Below are 23,701 nucleotides of genomic sequence, written 5' to 3'. Positions count from 1 at the left end.
TTTCTTACAGAATGGATTTGCAGTGGTGAGACCTCCCGGACACCACGCAACTCGTTCTTCTCCTTTGTAAGTACAGAAGCATGCACACACATACACACAAATGGAGCTAAGGGGGTTGCAAAGTTGTTTTTTTTTGATAAATTAGCTCCAATATACTTGTGAAGAAGAAAAAGAGAGAGAGGGTGCCGTAGTGTGTCTATGTTAATGTATGAGTGGTGTGCACTACCTGCTCAATGCCAGAGGCAATTACCTCCTCTACTGTTTCTTTACAGTTTTCAAGACACAAAGCAAAGCACCTCAAAAGAGACGTGCAGGAGCTGTGTATCCACGCACCCTGCACATGGTGCTGTGTGTGGATACGTGTGGATGTGCATATCTGTGTGCATTGATTTGTGTCACCCTTTGATAGCAGGCATTAGCCAAATAACCACATTCAGCTGGGGCTGTGTGTGTGAGCTCAGCAGTGCTTGTCACTAGTTATTTATGGCGTGATAATGATTTTTCTTGATGAGCTAAGTTTGGACAGCTTATTGTGTACATTGTTCACACACACACACACACCCGCCTGCACGCAGGCAATCACACTTTACACCCCAATGCTGACACTGCCTTTTCCAACATTCCTCCATTGTTTTTCATGCATCAACATTTTCTTTGCATACTTCTGTTGTAGACAGCCAGTGTTAGTGAGTTCTGTGAGTTCATTTCTCAGAAATCATCCCTCGCGCCCCGCCAGCTTTCTGGCAGAATTACCATTTCAAATGTGTCTTAAATTTTATGATAAGCTTTGTCTTCAGTTTGTCATGAAATGCATGGCTTCTGCATTGTTCAGGAGTGAAACATGTTAGAGTCAGCATAACATTCTATTAACGGAAGCCATTTTTGTTTGTTCCCTGAGAAAAGGCAAACACTGAAGAACCTAAAACACAATAATATTCCTAAATAACTTGCAATAGATGTTAACATGGCAGGAGTCAGCACTGGGACTGTCATGGCCTGAGAAGGCACCACACAAAGCCAAATAACTGCCTTACAGGTTCCTACGGGCCATATGTGGATTTTGTGAAATTAATTTGCAAAAGATGCGCAGTGATAAACACATGTGGCTGCCACTCTTCCTGTTTGTTTGTCCACAGGGGCTTCTGTTACTTCAACTCTGTGGCCATCGCAGCCAAGCAGCTCCAACACAAACTCAGTGTCAGCAAGATCCTCATAGTAGATTGGGTAAGGACTAAAACATCCATCAGGATCACCCTTCTCTTCATGGAAACATTACAAACATAAAGAATGAAATGTCTAGGTGCAAAAAGCAAGGACCCAGACTTACAGTAGCAATCCTAATCACAATTCAGATCATTTAGACAGTTATTTCTGTTATCCACGTGTGAGTCGAACTGTCACATGTGCTTAGAGTAAATTCAAAATCACACACAGGCGCATAAAAGTTCACCGAGGCATACATATACCGATCCAGAGCCAGCCGTTGTCTCTGCTGAACACGTGCGTATTTGAGTCTGCACAATATCTTTACAAAGGACGCACTATATAGTGTAATATTTTATGAAACGACAGTTATTATTATAATATATCAAACAAAAAGGATAAATACTTTTGCCATTGATGTGAAAAGTTATGCAAGTCTTACAAACTGTGTTCACTTCTTATCAGTTAATGTGAGATTTTTTTGTTACCCTTACCGTGCAAATTAGTTTTAACTAATTTGCACGGTAAATTAGTTAAATATATATATATATATATATATACTCTTATGTACTCAAATCTTTTCCAGGATGTACACCATGGCAATGGCACCCAAGAGGCCTTCTATGATGACCCGAGTGTTCTGTATATCTCTCTGCATCGCTATGATGATGGGAACTTCTTTCCTGGTAGTGGACATCCAAATGAGGTAGTTAAACAGTATCTATGTATGGTTTTATTTACATTGTACTAATAGAACCGCACAAAAATAAAACTCTTTATTTTGTAGATTTTTTTATGACCTTGATTCAGCAGATATTATCAAAAGCAATAATACCTTTTGAACTTGTTCCTATTTTGTAATGCTGCCACAAAACCCTTTTATCTATTTTATGAAAAATGTATCTAGAGGACGCAAACAAGATAAAGCATAACTGTGAAGGAAAAGGAGAAGCGCTTTTCAAAATGTGATAAAAGTAAAAGTGTGACATACATTTGTATTCAGCCTGCCAGCACCTCACCACTCTTTAACCAACTCTTTGTACAATCACCTTTCACTGCAACGTCACTGGGGTTTGTATGTCAGTTTTACACATCTAGAGCCATATTTATTTTATTATAAAAACAATTCACTCAGTTACATTAGGTAAGGACTGTCTCTAAACTTATTTTTAGCAGATTTCCTTTCATGTTTTTCTTTTTTTGTCTTTAGCTTAATTTATCCTCACATTCATGTCTGGCCAGCTTCACTGTCTCTGCTGTTAAAGAAACACATATAAATAGCATGAGTTTGCAAACAGCAGACCCGGACCAAACAAAGCTTATTTATGAAGAGTTTTCATGGCTCTGTTTCTTCACAGATGTATTCCAGAATGATCTTCACAGCACAGCTGTATTAATACTGAGATTAAATTAAACACAGGTGTACTCTATTTATCACATAGGCGCCTACTAAAAACACTGGCTTTTTGGGCAAATAACAGAGCAAAATTGCTCTGAACAAATTCACACTTGTTTTTCATATTTTTTTTTGTAGAAACTTTCCTTCCTCTTCATATTTACTTGCTATGTTATGATGATCTACTGCATAAAATCCCAATATAAAATTACCTGGTTTATAATTGTGATGGAACAAAATGTGGGAAGATTTAAGGGGTATGAATGCTTTTACACAGAAGTTTATCTAGTATCTGTTTGAGGTCAGTGAACCAGTGAGGACCACAGGAGCTCAGAGTGTGCCTGTGAAGACAAATAAAATTGTGTACTATATCGAGGAATATTCTACATAACACAAAACCAAAGTTAAAAATTAACTTATGAGATAATGGATGCCTTTAATTAGTTGGCCCCTGACAAAACATTTCAAGCTTTGACAGATAAATGATTTATCAGTTTTGGACTAAATTTGTTTATATCTAAAGCCAGCATTTTATCCTTGAGCAAGTATTTGTAACTTCAGATTGTTATTGTTCAATTATGTTTTTCTCTCATAATCCCTCAGTATAAATGCTTTATAAAGCAAGTTTAAAATATCAAGGTCTTCACTCACCTACTGCAAGTCTTGCATCATCTTTGTGTGTGTGGCAATTTATTTGGGACACTTTTCAAACATGTTTATCCAGTGAAAACACCATAGAGATGTTTTACTGTATGTTTTAGTAACCACTGTGTATATATTTACGTTCGTACTGCTGTCTAAGAAACTTTGAGGTCTTGGAGGTCAGGCCCTCTCAGCAGGATGTATGAAGTTGAGTTGTATGCCTGTCTGAATCCCAAGAAATTGAGATGCCTATGTTTCCTTCCTGTGGTCTTACCCAAACCAAGTGTAATGACTACCCCGGTCAGTTGAATTGACCCCAACCCATGCTGACATGTGCCACTCATTCAATTCCCCGCATTCCCTCCTCTCACGCTGACATCCTCCCCCACGATAATACTCAGTATTCTCCCATAAAATCTCACAAGGAGCACACATAAAGTAAGAACACTTCTTTGGGCTTGGATGTGGCTTTGCCTGAAGTGGACTCGCAACCTCTGAGGAGCAGTGTGGTAAACCTCTGGAGTCTCTCTGGCCCCTGTGTAGGTATATATCTCTCCATGGGGTAAAGGGTGTGATGTCATCATCATAACACAGAGCACGGAGTAGCTCACAAATACCAGTGACAGTCTAATTCAGTCCAGTAAGTCCTGAAACATGAAAGCGAGACAGAAAACAAAGAACAGCGCAATGCACTCGAAGCTATAGCAGAAATGGTATGTTTGGTTAATGTGCATGTGCTTGTGTATCCGACGGCATGCACAGGCGCATGCATGCTGGTACATTAACAGTTGGCAGAAGACAGGAGGCCTCATGTGTTTTTCGTTTGCCCTGCGAACATCCCGTCCACTGAGAAGAATGGAGACAGACTCTCTGTGATGCTCATCAGCATTCTTTCTCTTTCAAGCATCCTCTCACACCCATACACTCACTCACTCTCTCTCTCTCTTTCTCTCTCACACACACAAAGGAAATTACCATACATTGTTGCCAAGTGGCTGTCAATCAACCTACAACATTTCTCCCCAAACTGACACATTGACTGATGGTGAAGGGTTTGGGGAACAGCTAAATGGCTTCTTGCAGGACTACAAAGCGAGAGACAGGAATCCACAACTTCTTTCCAAGAACCAGGCCTCTGTTCACTTTCTGCCCCGAGTAAACGAGGTCAATCTGAGGGAAGCTTCATCAACTCTGGCTGGCATCCGTCTCATTCAAAACATGAAGAAGGAGCTGTGGAGAATGGAATTCAATATTTTGAGTTAACTCTCACCCACATAACTCATAATAGACAGTCATTATACTTTACCTATATGATCATAGTTTATAGTATGTAGTATATTCTTAACACACTGGGGGTTTTTTTGTATACCAGTCAGCATTTAGCCCATTTAAGTTGTACATTAAAGCTTGGGAATTATAAACGGCTGTAGCTCTGCTCTGGCTCAGTGATTTACAAAGGCCAGTTGACAAACTGTATAGAAATCAAAATGGAGGGACAGGGGTGTTGAATTAACAGCCATCCGTATTTCATTTAGGAATCATAATCACTCCCTGATGTTGCCTTAAGAGATGCAGCGACGTTCCCTCTGTTGCTGCAACACAAAGTTTTGCAACAGCAATGCTAACTTTGCGAGCATTTGATACAAATCTCATTGTCGTGGAGTTTCTCAACTTACCCTCAGAGTTATTTGCTTTTTTTTTTTTGACATTCTCAGTGATTGTTTCTTTCTCACAGTCCCACTGTTTTTCCTGGTCTGCTTTAATCCAGGTGGGTGTAGGAGCGGGTAAAGGCTTCAATGTCAATGTGGGATGGACTGGTGGTCTGGAGCCTCCAATGGGTGATGCAGAGTACTTGGCTGCATTCAGGTAAATAAACAAAGTTTTCTCTGTTAGCTATAGAGTATTTTGTCTCATTTCAAGTCCATTTACATATAGGTAATACTGTTTCGGAATAAATGTCTATTCTATGGTGTACACCTCATAACTTTCTCTCAGTTCAGTATGGGTAATTATCAATAAATCCATACAAATGCAAAATATTCTTTTAAAACCAGGAGGTAGTTCAGGATAATCATTCTGGGATTTTTAAAATATTTGTTAGCTTATTATGACATCTATTATATCAATCTCAATCTGTTTTAAATCACCATTGAGGCTTTTGTTAATTTGTGTAAAGAAGTTGTCCAACTGTTATTCTTTTATAGACATTGATCAACTCATGGTGACTTCTAATGTCACTGAAATTTACAGCTATGTTTTTACCACATCCATCTTATCTAATTGAGCTTTTGTAGAGTTAAATCAGACCTAGTGTTGTTTGAATAAGGATGACTCAGACAGGAATGCATTGATTAAGATATTAAATATATTGTGATTTAGTCCAAATTAAAAAGTTGAATGGGTGCTGTAAGTACACATTTCTTTGCTATTTCCTTCTCACATTTTGAGCTTTTTTCTTCATTGAACTTTTTATTCATATTTAAGTTGGAAAGCAATCCCTGTTTGACTACTGAACGGTGCTATTACAGAAAATGAGGCTTTGTTAGAGCAGGAGTATGGATAGAAGTTTTTACTTTTATATTTTTTCTAATATGTGGTATATGTATGATTGCATTGTCTTTAACACCAAATATCTTAAGCAAATGCCATTACTGACCCTCTGCTACTGTTTAGAATCAGAATATTGAAATTCTGACTTTTTGTTTCTACAATTTTAAAGCCCAAAAGAATGAGTAGTTGCTAAATAGTTAGTCAAACAAAAAATGTTGTGCATGTCTTTTTAGTCCCTTTACTCTGAATAAATAATAAAATCCAATGAGAGCAATTGCCTTTAAAGTTTCACCTAAGAGTCCATATATACTGTATGTGTGTAAATATAAATGTTCTCTGAAGACCTCAAAAGTTTGTTGGAGAATATTGATGAACAAGCTGTATCATAAAGACTAAAGCATCAGGAGAAAGTTATAAAGGATTAAAGCACTATTGGGTTACAAAACATTGAGCTTTACAGAGCACTCACCTCATAGAGCAGTGTACAAGTTATCATCTAAAATTGTAAAAAGTGTGGCACAACTGCAAACCTATCAAAACAGCCACCCTGCAAGCCCTATACAATAAACATGTGGAAGAAGGTGTTCTGGTCACATGAGACTACAATTGAAGCATACAATAGAGTGGATGCCTCTTTTCAATAGAAAGAAGATGGTCACAGTTTATGAGAAGATGGATAGAGCTAATTACAGGACAATCCTGAAACAAAACCATTTTAATATGCTTCAGAAGACTGGAAACTGGGGTGGAGACTCTCCCTCCAACAGGACAATAACCATAAACATACAGCTAGAGCTATGTTTAGCTCTGGCTAATTCACAAATAAAAAAAACTGTAAAAGTCCAGAACTAAATCCAATTAAAATTATTCAGCAAAAGTTAAAATCAATGTTTAGAAATGCTCCCACTCCAGTCAGAGTTGGGAGGTTTTTGCAAAAGGAGCAATGAGAGTTTCTCTTCTCCAGAAGGCTATTCATTTTTTAAAAATATTTTTCTGTATTAAAAAATTAAACTATGTTTCCTTTTCCATTCCACTTCACAATTTTGTGCAACTTTCTGCGTAAAATCCATGCAAAATATATTGAGGTGTGTGGTTACAATATGAAAAAATGTGAAAATACACATGACATTTGAGTACTTTTGCAAAACAATGTACACTATTTCCACATGGTTTACTGTTGTTTGGATTAACGAGTTGAGGTTCTAGTGGGAAACACGCATCTATAAAGCTGAACAAGTTTTAAATGCAAAACAACCCCTCTTTATGGAGGTGCTCCCTAAAACTGCAACACTGAATTTAAATTCTGAGCATGTAGCTAAAGGTGCATCTTAATACTTTTACCATTTAGCATCACTGAAAGGCAATGCAGAACTTCTTTAAATCACATTATCACTTGTACACAGATTGGAAATATCCAGTTTTGCACTGTTGTTAAAAAAAAAAGGCAAGAATTGTGAAAAAGTACTTTTTGCTCAGTTAAATGCAAAGATCTAGAGCTAGGAGCTACCAGAGCACACCTTTTCTCCAACCAAATTTTTCACTTCATTCAAACTGTAAGTCTTGAATGAATGTGGTTTGGTGGTGCGCTACACTGCAATGAACACAGAATGCATCTGTCAGCAGCACTGGCTCGCCACCAGATGAATAAAACGCTATGTGAGCTCTTCATGGTGCTTGCTTCAGACACAGTGGGTGGGCCCCTCATCACAGGAAAGATGCTAATGAGCTAACCCATACTGGTAAAATCCCATCGACCCAATAGGCTGTCTTGAAACACTATGCCCAGTGTTTACTGGAGTTCTGGATCCCGATTAAGAAACAACTGGTCCTTTCCTGAGCAGGCGTCTGGCTTTAGTATTTTTCACCCAGTTTAGGAAATTGCAAGTGCTTTCATGTGTAAAACTTCCTCAGCTAACCACAGTATAGTACTGTATTCTACTTTTGCCATGAAGCTTACATCATACAAGGGTTGTCTAAATAAGGCGCATTCTGCTGGTGCAGGACCTTTGTCACATATGATTTTGGGTTCAAGCATATTTTCTGGATAACAATTACAATTGCTGGATGTCAGAAATAAGTAGAAGCATTGTGTTTGAGTAATTGAAGTCGACTGTGAGAGTGTCAGGGGTGTATATCACACTGTGCAGTTAAAAATAAAAGAATGCATCATAATTTCACCTTAATGCAGTTAAGCCTATTTCAACTTGTGCCAGTTCTGTGGCTCGATATGAATATATAATTTGGATGACAGGGTGTTTTAGGATGTGTCTGTCTCTTACAAATGGAAAAGAAGTTTGTTGTTGATGATGTGAGTCTGTTTTGGGGTGTGTATTAGTGGCAGAAGAGATCCTGTGGTTGATCATGGTGGTTGGGACTCCATTACAATCAACAGAGGGCTTATCACCGAGTTCAAGAACCATGACGTGTTATTAAAATGGCCAAAATCTGAGGTGCGTCTAATCACAGGTAGCACTGCTGACGCCTGTTCATTTCCAACTGGTTACTGACAAACAATGAACTTATGGAGGGAAGGAGAATACAGCTGAAGAGAGAAGAAGTGGGGGGTGCATTGTTAGGGAATCCAAAGGCGGCGTAATTAGGCCCAATGGATCCCAGATGGCTGGCTGTCAGTGACGTGAGAAGAGGGACGAGCTCCTAATAGGAACCAGACGCGCACAAATGCCTTTGAACTGCCGCTGAGAGAAAAAGAGCGAGTAAGAGGGAATCAAACGCGGCATGGGCCATGCGCTCTTGCTAAATAACTGGCAGCAGGAGAGAAGAGGAAGGAAGACGGAGAGTAGAGAGGCTTGGAAAGTGGTCTCTGCTCAGTAAAGTGCACAATATGCAGACATCTCATGTAAAAAATAGCAAGTATTTTTCACTTAGAAAAACATGTTTGGTGTTTGACACCTGTCTACCTGTCTACCATCAGATCGTTGCTGTTTTTTATCTCCTGCAATTACAACATAGAAACATGTCTTCTTTTATCATCACGGTTCTGCTTCACATTCAAACAGTTGCACACATTTACACCTGGGAGGTGCACCACCTCTTAGGGTTGGCTGTCTTCCAGCCATGGATCAAGACCTGAGATCAAGCACTTGGCGCTTTGCCTTTGATAATTTTTTCTTTTCATCATTTTAAAATGGAAGAGTGTGTTCAGCCCAGTAAATGCTTGTAGTTACCAGTCCAGATAAGGCCTTCACTGGATGGACATTCTAGTAGAAATCACTTCAACGACCCTGTTTTAATTTTGTTGTGCTGGCATCGGAAATCTTTTTTTTTTTCCCCGTCCTGCTCTGAAATGAATCCAATCACATTATGACTACTCCTTTTTACACATCATTATGTTTTATTTACTCCTCACAGTTCTCCTGATCACCTGTTGAAATGGTGAATGGGCTCTCAGATTTCCTGTCAAACATGAAGGATTGGGCTATAACAGCTCTCCATTTTTTTCTGTCTTGTCTTCAGGGCTGTAGTGATGCCTATTGCCCACGAGTTTTCCCCGGATGTGGTCTTGGTCTCCGCCGGCTTCGATGCTGTTGAAGGACACCAACCTTCATTGGGGGGATACACCGTCACAGCCAAGCGTAAGGAGCAGCCAGCGCACAGTGTACACTCATCAGAGTTTCTCAAAACACTTTAATACCCATATTTGTAATGCGTCTCACATTTTTTTGACAGACATCTTTTTTCCTTATGAAACCTTTATGACACAAATCTGTCATATTGGCATTATAATGACGTAATAAGAGCTAAAAAAAATAAAATAAAACCACTTACTGTATTTGAAAGTGAGGCTTTTACTGAATTTTTGTTTCCATTTCAACCAATCTGTGTGTTTTTGGTTTGGTTTGATCTCTACTAGTTTTTGGCTTCTTGACTCGTCAGCTGATGTCGCTGGCAGGAGGCCGGGTCATCCTCGCTTTGGAGGGGGGCCATGACCTCAAAGCCATCTGTGATGCCTCTGAAGCCTGTGTCAGCGCCTTGCTCGGCATGGAGGTGAGACGTGTCATATCTCATTCCATAGATTAGCGCAGTGTGTCACGTCCTCAGATCACTAACTGTGTGGCGTGTCTCAGGTGGAGCCTCTGTCCCAGTCACTGTTGGACCAAAAGCCCTGTGAGAATGCGGTGCGCTCTCTGCAGAGAGTCGTCCAGATCCAGGGTAAGAAAGACAACATCAACTTTACTACGAAGAATAACATTTACAAGGGAAAAACATTCAAATAAAGCAAACTTATTAGTTGTACTTGAAGTAAATGTACTTAGTTAGAGTCCTTTGTAAAGCTTTGCAAATTTGAACTTCCTAGCAGTCTAAATACATTCGTTCTGTAAAGCTTCAGAGATTTATTTTGAGAACATTGGTGAACAAGCATTATTATAAAGACCTAGAAAGACATGAGACAGGACAGGTATGAAACTGAGTAAGCTTTAAACATGTTATAAACAAATATCCTAAGCTTTGGACATTCTGATGGAGCATTTTCTCCATCATTCAAAGGTTTTAAGAGGCTATAAGAGGGAGGTTCACCTTCCAGCAAGACAAAAACACTACACAAACAGCAAAACTCCAGCCTATGAATGTCCATAGCTGGTTGGGTAATACCCACAAGACTTTGCAGCAGAAAGTGTTTCTACCAGATATCAATTTGGAGGGGCTGAATTTATTTTCTGGTTTTTGCTCCCAAACAAAAAAAAAATGTCCAAACCATGTACCATTTTCATTTAGCTAGTGTATCACATACAGTCCCAACCAGACGGAGCGAAGATATTGGTTCCAAAGCGACAAAATGTGAAAAAGTTCACAAGTCATGAATACTTTGTAAGACACTTTATGTTCCCCTGCAGAATTTTGCAGCACTGATTGAGTAATTTCTGTTGTAATGAGTCTAGGGCACACTAACAAAGAAACTCCAAGCCTTGCAGATAATTTGTACAACAACTGTCACAATAAATAGGAGCTGAAGATAAATTTCCCTCAGTCGGCTGGAAGGGAATGTACAGGCTTGCATCAACAAATATTTTTCAGGAGATGATTTATGTGGGCCACATTGTTCATACTCCTTGGTGATGAATGAGGTGTATGCTTATATTATTTGATTACATTATTTTTATATATATCAACCCTATAAATACTTTATATAAATGAGGCTTTCAAGTCACTGTTGATATGGATCAATAAAGCCTCAACAGAATGTTTTATGTTAACGATTAATTGTTTTCCTGTCTAGTTTTTACCCAACAGTTTGTCTTCTTAGCATTTCTGTTCTCAGCAATTCGTATCAATTCCCCTTTTCACTCTATTTAACACATTTTGACCTCTTTGCTTCTGCTCTGACCACCTCTCCTCCCTTCCATCCCTGTCTCCCATCCCTCCAGCCGTCCCACAAAGCAGACACACACACATGCGCACGCCTGCACACAGCTACCCTGGCTCCAATTATCTTCAAACACTTCTCTGGCACACGACCTTCGCAACATCCCCTCCTGATTGCACACAAATGTTATCCCAACCAAATTAGATTAATTAAAAATATTTGAATAGCCACAGGAATGTTAAGCCCATAATTCAGGCCTGGGGTGAAGTATATGTAAGTTGTATGCTCAGCCAGAACACACACACTTATAGAGAAGCAAATTTACAGTCACTGATTTCTTTCTATTTTCTATTTTCCCCCGTTGTGTGACAAAGGACTGCGAGCCCTGAGAGAGCAGACTGAGTCTGAGTTTACATTTCTGAAATTATCAAAACGGATATTTGGACCAGAGGCTGTTTATACCACAGTCTTTGCTTATATTCACATCAAACATGTACATCTAGCGGATCAAACAGCAAGCTGTACTTTCGGATAGCTCAGGCGTGTCCCCTCAAGGAGAAGTTCAAGATGAAAACAGGAATAAAACCAAGACTTAAGCAATTAATCTTTTTTTTTCCTTTTTTGTATCCTTCCTCTTGTCCATCTTTTCCTTTTTCTCTCAGGTGAGTTCTGGCAAAGTGTGAGAGATTCAGCCACGACTGTGGATCTGTCCTACCTGCAGGCACAGAGACACAGATTCAGGCGAGACTCGGACAGCGAGGCGGTCAATGCCATCGCCTCCCTGTCAATGGGGTCCCTCACTTCAGAAAGGTAAAAAAACAAACAAAAAACCACATTGTGATTATTATCAGCTTAGCCAAGTTTGAGTTTTATCCCCACTCAAAACTCAAAATTGGATCCAATCAGCAATCTGTGAGGAAGAACTTAGAAACAAGCTGCACTTTCTAACATATCGAGATAAGTCTGGTTTATTGGACAGTGAGACACCGAGAGAGAACAAGACGTTCTGCAGGTAACAGGAAGACTGAACACACTGTTTTATTCTTTTGAGCTTTCAATGTCTGTCGGTAATGAAGCTTGTTTGTTTTGTAAATGTCACAGCTCCAATTCTCAATGGGATACGCACAAAGGCCAACCTTTTAGTAACGCTAACCACACTAATCACTGGTTTAAGATGCTAATGACAGCTTAAAATGTCAACTCTGTAAACAAGTTCTCTTTGTTTAAAAAGAGTAAAATTCTGCTTCAGTGTCCGCTCTGACACAAAGTGTGATGTTGTTTTCTTCTAGAATTATAAATTATTTATGATTGTTCACTGCACAATAAAATAAAGAAAGAAAGCAATATATACTTTTTAGCCTATCTTCTGATGTATTGTGTTTTTTATCAGAATTGGCAAAATTCCAATCAGTTCATCTCTAATTATCTACAACCTAAACATAACAGTATTGCATTTTATGTCTAACATCTTTCTCTTTCTTTTTTAAAGGAAACCACTTGAAAGAATGTGAAGAAAAAATAAGACCCATCTGAGGAGAGAGCGACCCAATTAAAGCTTTCAACTCAGACTCAGTGGAAACATGCACACACACTTATATATATATATATATATATATGCATTTGGATCATCACTGGAACATACAAACCTGCATTACTACTGGCTGCAGCACGGCCACTGACTCAGACACCCCCTAAGGAACAGTCTTCATCTCGTGCCACATTCATGTCCCCAAAAGATTTTTCCTGCCTTTTCCTGAAAGCAACATTGATCACTGAAGTAAAAAGAAAAAAGAAAACTTAAAATATGTCCAAAGACTGAATAATGAAGACCTGGTGCAACAGGATGTAGCATGAGCAGACATGAGAATTTGTTACTGATTGTGCCGAAACCTGCATGGACCACTGAGAGTTTTTCTTTTTTTTTTTTTTTTAGCAAATGTTGTGTTGGCGGGGAGGAGGACGGCAGGTGAAAAGTGATTTTTTTTTTTTTTTTCTGCACTTGACAAACATTGAATGAAGGAAAAGATCCGTTTATTCTGATCGTCTTGCACTGTGATCGTTCTGCGACTGGACAGGAAGCACGTGAAGCGTGACGACAATCAAACATTTTCGTTTGTTCAAGTTTTTACTTCATTTGAATATTCATTTTGTTTGACATATGGCACACATTTTTGTGGATGTCAGCATGATATTTTCTTAAAGAGATCCAGAGTGAAGCTACAGTGGAATCTGAGATACATATGTTTCATATTGTTTTCTGTGTCCACATATTTTCTTAAATCTCTTTTTTCTTTCTTTCTTCTTTGGCCTGTCAGCCGAGCACATGCAGCAGGAGTTTAAATAGCTGCAGTTATTGTTATCACCCTCTGACAGATAAAAGAAGACACATCATTCTTTTATAAAGTACATCTTAAATATGTAGAAATACCATCGTATTGGTGCGATTAGTCACAGTTTAGAGCTAATACCTTAAGCAGCTGGGGTGTCGATATTATGAAAGACAGATATGAATTTGAACAAAACTCCAGTTCATTGTGATCACTCTCTAAAGATTGTATACAGACGAAACCAAAGACGCCCTGTATAAAAAGAGACGCAGACATATTTTCTCTCTATCTGACATTTAACTTTTCCTGTTTCAGGTTAGTTAATGTTCCCAAAGTTATCTATGTTTGTTCTTTGCCTGACTAATGACTGAGATCCACTTTGACCGAGTCTTGTATTTATTTCTCTTTTTTTTTTTTAATTCAGAAGTTTACATACATACATAAGATTGAAATGCTTTTACATAATTTGGGAAAGCCGAGGTGATGACCTCATAAGCTTCTGATTGGTTAAGTCACAGTATTTGAGTGAAATGGAGGCAGGCCTGTGGATGTAGTTGAAGGCAACTCTTCAAACACGCTGCTTCTTTGTGTGACTTCATGGGAAAATCGTCAGATAGAGAACTGAGGGCATTCCTGGTCTGGTTCATTGTTAGGTGCAATGAAGAAGTTTATCTGTTTAATCAGTAATATATGTGCGAGTTTGAACAACATGGACTATCCAGTCATCAGACTGGTGTGAAAAGTGTGTATCAAACCCTAAGGTTCCCCAGTGAGGAAGAAGCAATTTCTCCCAAAGCAAACATACTCAATATCTTAATTATGTGGTCTGATGAAACTAGAGATCAAGTGTTTGGCCATGGTGACCATTTAGAGTAAACAAAAAATAGGGGGAAGCCTAAAGGCCTGAGAACACCATCTGTGACGTACGGAGTCGGCAGCATCATGTCTGGGGTCCGTTTTGCTGCTGGAGGGACCGGTGCGCTTCATAGAACAGACGGGATCATGCAGAGAGATGATCATGTTGAAATATTGAAGCAAGAGCTCAAGACATCAGAGAGAAAGGTAAAGCTGGGCCTCAAACGGATCTTCTGAACGGAAAATTTAGTTTCATGATGGCTTGGTGACAACAAAATGAATGTTTTGTACTAGCCAACACAAAGCGCAAATAAAAAACTTTATACTTCCAAGTGAGCAAGGCAGTTTACAAACGTGACTGGGACAAATGCCCAGCCAGCTGTTGTGAGACGCTTGTGTAAGGACACCCACAATGCCTGGCCCGTGTTACATGTATACAGTTAATGCTACCAAATACCAAGGAAGTGCATGTAAACTTCTGAATTTGACAGTAATAAAAATCAACCTTTTCATTATTCTTTCTTACATGTTGCTATTAGAGTAATTTTAGTAATTCTAGGTGACCTCAAACTGGCAATATTTAGTCAGATTAAATGTCTAAAAGAGAGAAAAAGTTTGTCTTTTTACACACTGTATGTAAATATATGGCTTCAACTCTGTGCAAAAGAAAAAGCCACATTTTGGTATTTTGAATGATTGTTACGCCCAAGGCCTTTAAGACAGTTCCACACATAGACAAAGTGCACTTACACCTCCCTCAGAGATCTCAGCTTTGATGTTGTAAACTTTGTAAAGTGGACCAGTGTTTCTTTTCCTGTGGAGAATCATTCCTGCTGTGATTTTTTTCTGACTCTTTTATATTTTTAATACGGACAATATGATGTGTGTTTTATATCTGTAATTTTCTGTTTGCTGTCACTTATCGGCGTTGACCAAACGAAGGCTTTTCACAGCTACAATGGAGCAACAAAACCCGACGTAGTTGATTATATAGTCGATGATGTGCGTACAGTGCGATTGGACACAGGTTAACCACAACCACAGTTTATGAGAAAAATGTGCTGTCCATAGATTGGCATGTCCAAAAAAAAAAAAAAAAAGAACTTCAAAGCCTCTTTGAATGTTTCTTTTCTCTTTCCAAACAGTCAAAAAGCATCAAAAGCACAGATACATAAACAAATCCATTTGACATTACGTGTATTTATGCTTTCAGATTTGGCATCTTTGAAGGGCTCTCTGCGTGTCCAATGCAGTTAAGATGGTGCTAAAAACCAGTGTGTTTGTTTTTTCTTCCCCTCTTTCGCTCTTTCCTGTGTGTGACATTGAACATGCAGCTCAGCACCTGTCCAGTGCTTGTTGATGTAATAAAAACGTGTAAACCACATGACCGGGACGGAGCGGCCCGCGTTCGGCATCTTTCTGCTCCTCGAAAAAGCTTTCAGTGGAAAAAAACCATGACATGTCTTATCCTTTTGTCTTAACGAATAGAAAGTTTGTATTTTGTATTTGAGCTCAGACATAAAGCCTTAAGACCAAATTATTATATGATACTGACCAACCTGTGAAGGTAACCTTAACCATGTGGAGCTTAAACAAAACTGGGGCCCAAGTCCAGTTTACTGATAACTGACTGTATGATTTTATTTTTTTTGTACAGTGTAAATAGTGCCTTACTTCCCCTCCTCCCTTTTTCTGCTTTTTGACTTTTCTATTTTTAATAAACATAACTTATACACATTTGAATGATTGTTTTATTTCCTCTTAAGTCGCTGTTATGTTCTATCCATAGACATAACAGCGATATGTATATGTATAACAGAGTGATGTGTTTCAGACTTTTTTTCAGTCATTACAATTAATGGAAAACAAAAATTAAATTTCTTTGAAAATTTGGATATTCTATAAGGTGAAGAACAAAATTATATTTAACAGAAATGCTATGTTCAGAGTCACACAATCATGGCTGCTGACTTGAAGGAGGCACTCAGCAATGCAGATGAGTTGAATGCTATTAATAAAGCAGTGTGAGCATTTTTAACGCCGTCCCACAGAGTGATCTTGACCATCCAATGTTGCATTGATGGTCAAGGTTTATGCAAAAAGAGCCACAACCAAGTTCTAGGTTGACATTTCTGTTTCTCAGAAATATTTTAAATAATTCCTATAATGAGTCTATATGACCTACAAGTTGAAAATTTGATAATATTCTAATTTCTAAGATGCGCCAATATTTGATTTGATTTTTTTTTTTTTTTTTACCAGCGCAAAGTAACGGGTAACACAAATGCAGTACATTGATACAGCGCTGAGTAAAACTTTATTGTTCACAAGACAAATGATGAAAAGCAAATGGAAAAAAAAAAAAAAAAAACAGTACAAAAGGAACATGATCAAAAGCAATTGGGCCCACAGTTACAAATGTATCTGCTCTACTCTGCGTGTAATCACACCATCAACACTTTGGCACACTTTCTGAGAGGTTTGCTGGTGCATTATTTTTTAATTAAGCTTCGCAGAGATATTTCAAAGCTGCGACACTCTAAAGACAGACAGCCTGCTAATAAAACAAACAATTAGCTGAACTGTGATCAGTGGTTTAAAACAGAATAAAGCGGTAAGCAGGGTTTAAGTAAAACAGCGTGTACGCACACCAAAACAAGATATGTTTAAAAAAAAATAAAAAAATTAACCAGGAGAGCGATCCAGTCACTGCAGCAAACCAAAAAAGATCTGCACCAGATTCCCGCCTTTTAGAGCCAGAGCGATTAGCTTATTAGCATTTTAGCTGTAAACATAAATTGGCTGTGACCGCCCTCTAACCATCACTGTGCCATTATCATTAGTCATCCTAATGTCTGTCAGGCTGTGAGTCATCCGAAGAGAGAAGAGTCAGGGGGGGAAAATGGGATGACGGTTATCATTGCGTTGTTATCGAAGGCGCTCCATCCAGCAGCCATTTTGTTTCATTGTCACCTCAGGCCAGCTGTTTTGTTGTTTTTTTTTTCCTTCTCATTATTTTCTGTCTTTTATTCTAATTATTTCAAATGTCCTGCAGTTCACTGTCACGTCTCCACAAAGAGTCTCAGAGGCACTTGCTGAAGCAACCGCCGCTGAGTTCTGCTGTCTTGAGTCGAGCAGAAGTCCAGGCAAAAAAAAATAAAAAAATAAAAAAAAGAGGAAGGAACCACATAAGGATGGGAAGAAACAGGAGAAATCTTTTGAAAGTTTCGAGTGCATCTTCCTTGTAGTTTAGGGAATTCCAGGTTGTGGAGATTTCTGCAGAGTAGAGAGACAGACAGTTGGTTAGTATTGCACGCTAAAGAGTTAAAAGATAATTACTAAGGCCGTGAAATATGTGCACAAACAGACTAGATTTGTGGAGACTACAACAAAACATTTCATCTGCAGCTCGCTCTCCAGTTAAAATGTGGTATTTAATGTCTCTAGAATGACTTGAAGCAACACAAGAATACAGAGCACAAATTAGATTTAGTGAAAATATGTGACCTTTTTTTTGTAACAACACAGAAAGCTTTTTTTTTTCATTATTATTTTATATTATTAGTGCCTTTTAGTTCTGAGGTGTGTTTAACAGAGCCTCATTCATTCGAGGCCTCAGTCATGTGGCGTTTTGTTGCCAACGTGTCCTCTTGTCCTTGCTGCTTTCTGGCCACCACACATACAAATACACCCCCCCACACACACACACACACACACACACATGCCGACAACACAAAACCCTCCCACCTGCATCCAGCTCTTAGTTTGAATCCCTAAAAATAAAGATGACTATCAGAAGCCACAAGTTTCTGGACGTGGGTTTTTAAAAGAAACTGCAGATGAGCCGCAGAGGCCCTTACATCTGGTCCCAGATCGGCCGGGAGCGGAGGCCAGAGATCTGATATGCACAGAAGTGCATCCAACTGCAGATCACTCCAAAACGTATAAAACACACACACACACACACACACCCACATGGGCGCAGCGGAGCCAGGAGTCTCAGCAGAGGAAGGAGCAGTTAGAAGCTTTGTGATTATTGTATAAACAATAGAGAGAGTTTTGTTTTCTTCTACTCCGACAGAACAATCCTCCCAGAATTGAAGTCTCACGCAGAGCCAAACATCCACATGTCCTAAAATGGTGCTCATTAAAACACGGCAAATTGCGGCTGGAAGTGTGCATGCTTCTGTTGCTGCGTAAAATATGGAGGACGTTGTTTGTGTTATATGCAGATCAAATCAAACAAAAACACGATGTGGATAAAAGCAACTTTATAATTTGCTGGTTTGGGGCCTTGTACTGAATGCATGTTTAATTTAAAGCGACTCACACCGAAGGCTGTGTATTTAAACCAATAATCTGTAGTTTTTAGCTGTAAAAAAAAAAACCCACCTCAAAACCACCTCTAAAATTTACATAAATTAAATTATGATGTTAATCTTTAAGTGCACATATGTACACCGGTAGAAATTTTTTTTCAGTTTCTCAGATTTTACAATTTATAGGCATAAATTTGAGCAAAATGTACCAATTTATTGTTACTTTAAAAACTACTGGCATTATTTCTCCCAAATTCCAAGTGAAAATTTGATCATCTCGAGCAAAAAATGTCAATCAAAATGAGAAAAGCGTGTTGTGGTTGTCATCTTGACCTGCTCTACATCACATGACTTCTGGCTTCACCTCCTCAGCGCCTTGTTAAGCAACCTGATGTGTGCTTGTGTTGACACTGAAAAGGAGCAGCCGTCACAATCAAAGATCATCATCGGGAGAAACGTTATCGTAATTTCTCATGACGATAAACTCTGACAGGAAGGGTTCAATATCTATTTTTGCTGTTTGAATATTTTTTCCACTGTTAGCTCCATGAAAGCATCAGCAAGGGAGCAACATAAGTGAAAACAGTTATTAATTGGTGTTTAGCTTCACAGTTGCTCTACTTAATGTAATGGACATTTACATACATCACTTAAATGTCAAGGATAATTTTCATTTTTAGAGCAGTATTTAGCTCTGTCTGTAGGTGGTGACTAATTTGTTCCCATTATAGTTTGACTACTTTTTTAAAATTTATTTTTGCTATTAAATCCGCAATAAATACGACAAATATTGTAATCAAATCACCTACCCCATGCTGTCAAAAATGTACAGGTGCTGATTTCAGAAAAACAATAAAATTGCAGCAATCTCATAGTTTTTCCTAACCATAAAAAGTGTTAACTATTTTTAAGGCCAATTAATTTTTTTTTCTCCCATTCCCTCCTTTTAAACCCTTTTCTTTCTAGAGCTGCAGGTAAAGCTCGGTCACCTGCAGCAGTTTGCGCAGAGGCGGTGACGATGACATGCAGAGATGGCAGTAACCGTCAAGGTGCGTTCAAGGACACTTGCTTTCAGCCGTGCTCTCGCAGTTGAATGAGTCCCGGCGTGTGTGTGTCTGTCTGCCTGCTGCGGAGTCCGCAGAGAGATTAATAAAGCAGCTCAGAGTGGAACACCTGCAGCGAGCACATGGCCGCCAGCTGCACGTGTGCGTCTGGACAGCGTTAACGGTAGACGTCGCATGAAGAAGTTGCGATTCGCTGCTTCTTGCTATGAAATACGTTTTGTGCGTGTTGCGTTTGATGTTTCGGCGTGTGCACCTGCTTGAAAAGGAGTCACCTTGGGGTGTCACTTAGCAGCAGGAACACAGATTTCTGAGCTGATTTCATAGAAATGCTGCCATGTATTTATTTATTTATTTATTTTTTTTACTGCTTCTCCTTTCTGCAACTCCTCCAAAACAAAAGAAACATGGAAGATAGGAAGGATACAAAAAATGCAAAAACACGTGTGTATTCTTTTTACCTGTATGCACACAATCATTCCTGCAACGCCAATTAAACCTCCAAGCACAGCCACACACTCACACACACTCGCCAGCATGCACAGCCTGACCCTCACCCTGGTGCGCACACCTTCCCTAATACCTCACAACTGGTTCCAATCTAAAGGTTCCTGCTTGTCTGGGCCCCGGCGAGGCCTGATTGCACGATACAAGATCCTCAGGAAAGAGGGCAAGGCTGCAGGGGGAGAGGGACTGATGTGCCTGTGCTTTTTCTTTTCTTTTTTCTTTTTTCACTCTCCCTTTCTTCTTTCATGCTGTACCTGTACAGGAATCTGGTGTCTGTTAGTAGTGGTTGAGAAAAAAAAAAAAAAAAAAGGGAAAACAGACCCTGGAGATTTTGGAAGGAAAACATTTGTCTTAAATTCATCAGGGTTCTGTCAAACACCGGAGCCCCAGAGGTTAGATTATGATGCAGATAATCGTTTATTTATTTTATTTTTTTATTTTGAGATCGTAAACACAGAAAACAAAAAGGCTTTTCTGCTGTCTTTGAGTCTTGCTACTGCACTACGTATTATTGTTTGTAGTGGAGGTGAGATAAACTTAGTAAAGGGAAAAAACACTTTTATAAAAGAGATTTGTCTTTATTATATTCAGTTAAAAATCAATTTTTTTAGTTTGTAAGAGGAATTATTCTGCAGCAATGGAAACATACCGATATACTTATTTTTTATATATTAAATTGCAAGTCACTGCACGCGGCATGAAAATAATATCTAATGGGATTTTTTGATTTACGTTTTCATTTGCATTTTTCCTGATACATACTTATTCTAGTTGGTGTGAAATGTTTCTTTTAAAATTTTTAAAATTTGACAAAATTTTCAAAATGTTTAATTTAATCTATCAAACATTTTTTCATTAACCTGATCAATTTTAATTGAGAACATATTGGTGACAACAGCTTCATTTTTTCCATTTGCAAATTTTTGAAAATTCTCTTTTTTTTTATAGAGTTGCAATATTATCTCAACAAGGCCATTACAAACCTAAATAAAGTCCTAATGAAGTATTTTATATATTAATTTCACTTAGAAAATATTTTGGAGACAAAACTTTGCAAAACATTTTTAATTGCTCGGATTTAGTTTGAACTTAAAATGTCATTGTGTTGCATGTTCAGAGAAATAACTTTTCTGTAATGCTATTAGTTTTTTTTTTCTTTTAGAAGTATGTTCTTTGGGTTGGACATGCACTGAAATGAAAACGTTTGAAAACTTAAGTCAGGCAGACCAATCACATTTTCTTTGTTTTTCAAATGCAGTGTCTTTCGTAGCACATTTAGTGTGCATGGACGCACGCTAAATTAGTCTTCTCTTAACTGAAAGACATTTTCGTGTCAACACTGTATTCATTTATTTTTGCTTAATTGTATTTTATTCGGTTATTAATTCTTTAGCAGGCTGAAAGGCTCTAAAAAAAAGCTGCAACAATTATTAGACTTTTTGGCGAGTGTAAGGAAGATTGTACTCGGTAAACTCTGCTTGCACAATTGCGTATGCATATGTTTTAAAATCCTAACCCTGTCTGTAACTGCTTGTCTGTCTGTGAGTACTGTTCTTACCTGAGAAGCCGCAGTGTTGTGACTCGCTGCTCTGGACTAAACTCAGGGACAGACGAGGAAGAGAAGAGGGAGCAGCAGAGGTGAGGTGGAGGTGGAGGGAGGGATGGTGGTTGCAGCAACATATATTTAGCTGATAAATGAAACATTATGCAGCACAGAAAAAAAAAATGTATGCAAAGGTTTTAGGTAAAAAGGTTAAGATCAGACCATGCAGAAAAAGGAGGGTCAGAGGTCAAACACAGACAGAGGGGTTGGGAAGGGAGGGAGGTGGAGGTGTGGACACGAGAGGGTGTATGAGATGAGTTTAGAGGGGTCCTAGTGGCTGGTGGACATGGCCCAGGCCCCCTCCATCCTCCAAACGGAGAAGGCGTAGCTGAGTCTCTCGTGGGCCAGGTAGTTGCAGCTGGCCAGCTTGGCGTCCATCTCGTCGCTCTGCAGCACCTGGTACAGGAAGTCGATGTAGCGTGAGGCCAGCTTCAGGATCTGGATCTTGCTCAGCTTGTCTGAGGGTAGCGTCGGGATGATCTTGCGTAGGGAGGCAAAGGCATCGTTCAGGGATTGGGTGCGTTGGCGCTCTCGCACGTTGGCGATTACCCTCTGAGAGTGGAGCTCCTCAAAGGGCGGCTCTGGCCTCGGCCCCAGAGACGTGGGCGCCAACGACACGATGGTTGAGGGGCTCTTCTTGAGCCTCTTCGGCCCGGACGGCAGGAGGCTGTTGGTGCTGCCGGTGCTGCTCTCCTCCGTCTGACTGAGGCTGTCCTTCTTTGGGTAGGGGGAGCGCTTTCGGTTTGCCTGTTGGAGGGTCTTCTTCGATGCCCTCTCCAGCTCCTCTTCACTGGCCCCCAGCCCTCCTTCAGGGGAGTTGGTGCAGGACACCTCTTCTCTCATTGCAGTGTCCAACCTCCGCTTCGCCGAGCGGTTTAGGTATGGCTCGTTTTCACGGTCTGCTGACACTCTCAACAGGTCACGCTGTTCTCCTTCGTCCAACAAAATCACAGTTGCTGAAGTTCCATCAGACTGGGTCCCCCCCCCCCGGCTGTCCTGCGTCCTGCTTTACCTTGTTAAATGTCACACTTTTACATTCCCTCCTTTTGCCGACCAGACAGAGCAACAACAAGTCCTCTGACAGGCAGGTCCACCTCCGCCTTTTTTATAGCCAAACGCTAACCCTCGGGCCTGCGGTCGCTCCTCATTGGCTTTGCAGACTTTTGGAGGGTGTGGCCTGGCCTGGAACAGCCAGGAAAGCAGGAAGTATACATTAGTTGGGCGGGTGATGGAGAAAAGGGGGTAAGTGGCGCTCTCAGCCAATGAGGAGAACAGTCCCTAATGTTGCAGGGATGTCTGAGGTTTATAGGTTCCAGATTTGGGGCTGGACCTTCAGTTCGCCAGCATCCTCATGGCCAGACAGGCCTTATATTCCTGACACATGCATGGTTTAGTCCTTAATGGTGATAATTATACAGTTCAATTGTCAGGCAGATCAGAAACATTCACAAATTACACATTGTTGATGTCTTTGCATTTTTTTTCTCTAACATTTAGCAAAATTTGTCATTATTTTTGGTCATGCTTGTGTGACCACAGACTGCGAAAACAACCTGATGCACCACAGATCAGGCGGTATAATAGCTATGTGGATGAAGAAGATTTATGGTATGAGGGAGAAAGACACATAATTTTTTTTTTATTTTATTGCCATATCTTGCAATCATCTGAGCCAGCACTGAATGACTTTGGGATGCGTCACGTTTCTCCAGAGTTTCATAAAATCTGGACTGAAACACATCTCAGCAGAGGGGAAAATGTGTGTGATGAAATATATGAGAAATTTATGTTTATAAATGACAGTCACATAAAGATCTGCCAATGCTCTCATAACTATGTTAGACTAATGTCTCTCAAACTTTTATAAACGGGTATTAATGACAGGTGTTTCAAAAGTGCAATGCAGCAGATTTCG

The 23,701-nt window shown here is 39.5% G+C and overlaps 2 protein-coding genes across 4 annotated transcripts in view; one reads left to right on the top strand and one right to left on the bottom strand.

Moving 5' to 3' along the window:
* LOC116710473 (histone deacetylase 7-like) overlaps positions 1–16,667 on the top strand; it is a 53,058-nt gene extending 36,391 nt beyond the window's left edge. For all 3 annotated transcript variants that reach the window (XM_032549541.1, XM_032549539.1, XM_032549540.1), the window contains 9 exons: positions 11–66; positions 1,137–1,224; positions 1,790–1,909; positions 5,010–5,107; positions 9,266–9,384; positions 9,663–9,796; positions 9,877–9,961; positions 11,777–11,924; positions 12,604–16,667. In XM_032549541.1, the coding sequence (XP_032405432.1) occupies positions 11–66; positions 1,137–1,224; positions 1,790–1,909; positions 5,010–5,107; positions 9,266–9,384; positions 9,663–9,796; positions 9,877–9,961; positions 11,777–11,924; positions 12,604–12,625 (870 nt within the window). In that variant the 3' untranslated portion in view covers positions 12,626–16,667. The remainder of the gene's footprint in view (positions 1–10; positions 67–1,136; positions 1,225–1,789; positions 1,910–5,009; positions 5,108–9,265; positions 9,385–9,662; positions 9,797–9,876; positions 9,962–11,776; positions 11,925–12,603) is intronic.
* Positions 16,597–22,884, bottom strand: LOC116710510 (twist-related protein 2-like). Its single transcript, XM_032549597.1, has 2 exons — positions 21,742–22,884; positions 16,597–17,572 (listed from the first exon to the last, which is right to left on the bottom strand). Exon 1 carries the CDS (start codon positions 22,627–22,629, stop codon positions 22,057–22,059), a length of 573 nt encoding a protein of 190 aa, XP_032405488.1. The 5' UTR covers positions 22,630–22,884; the 3' UTR covers positions 16,597–17,572; positions 21,742–22,056.
* Positions 22,885–23,701: the final 817 nt, after the last annotated feature.

This window comes from Xiphophorus hellerii, chromosome 20 (genome assembly GCF_003331165.1).
Source record: "Xiphophorus hellerii strain 12219 chromosome 20, Xiphophorus_hellerii-4.1, whole genome shotgun sequence".
Classification (NCBI taxonomy): Eukaryota; Metazoa; Chordata; class Actinopteri; order Cyprinodontiformes; family Poeciliidae; genus Xiphophorus; species Xiphophorus hellerii.
This window is presented reverse-complemented; position numbering and strand designations above follow the sequence as displayed.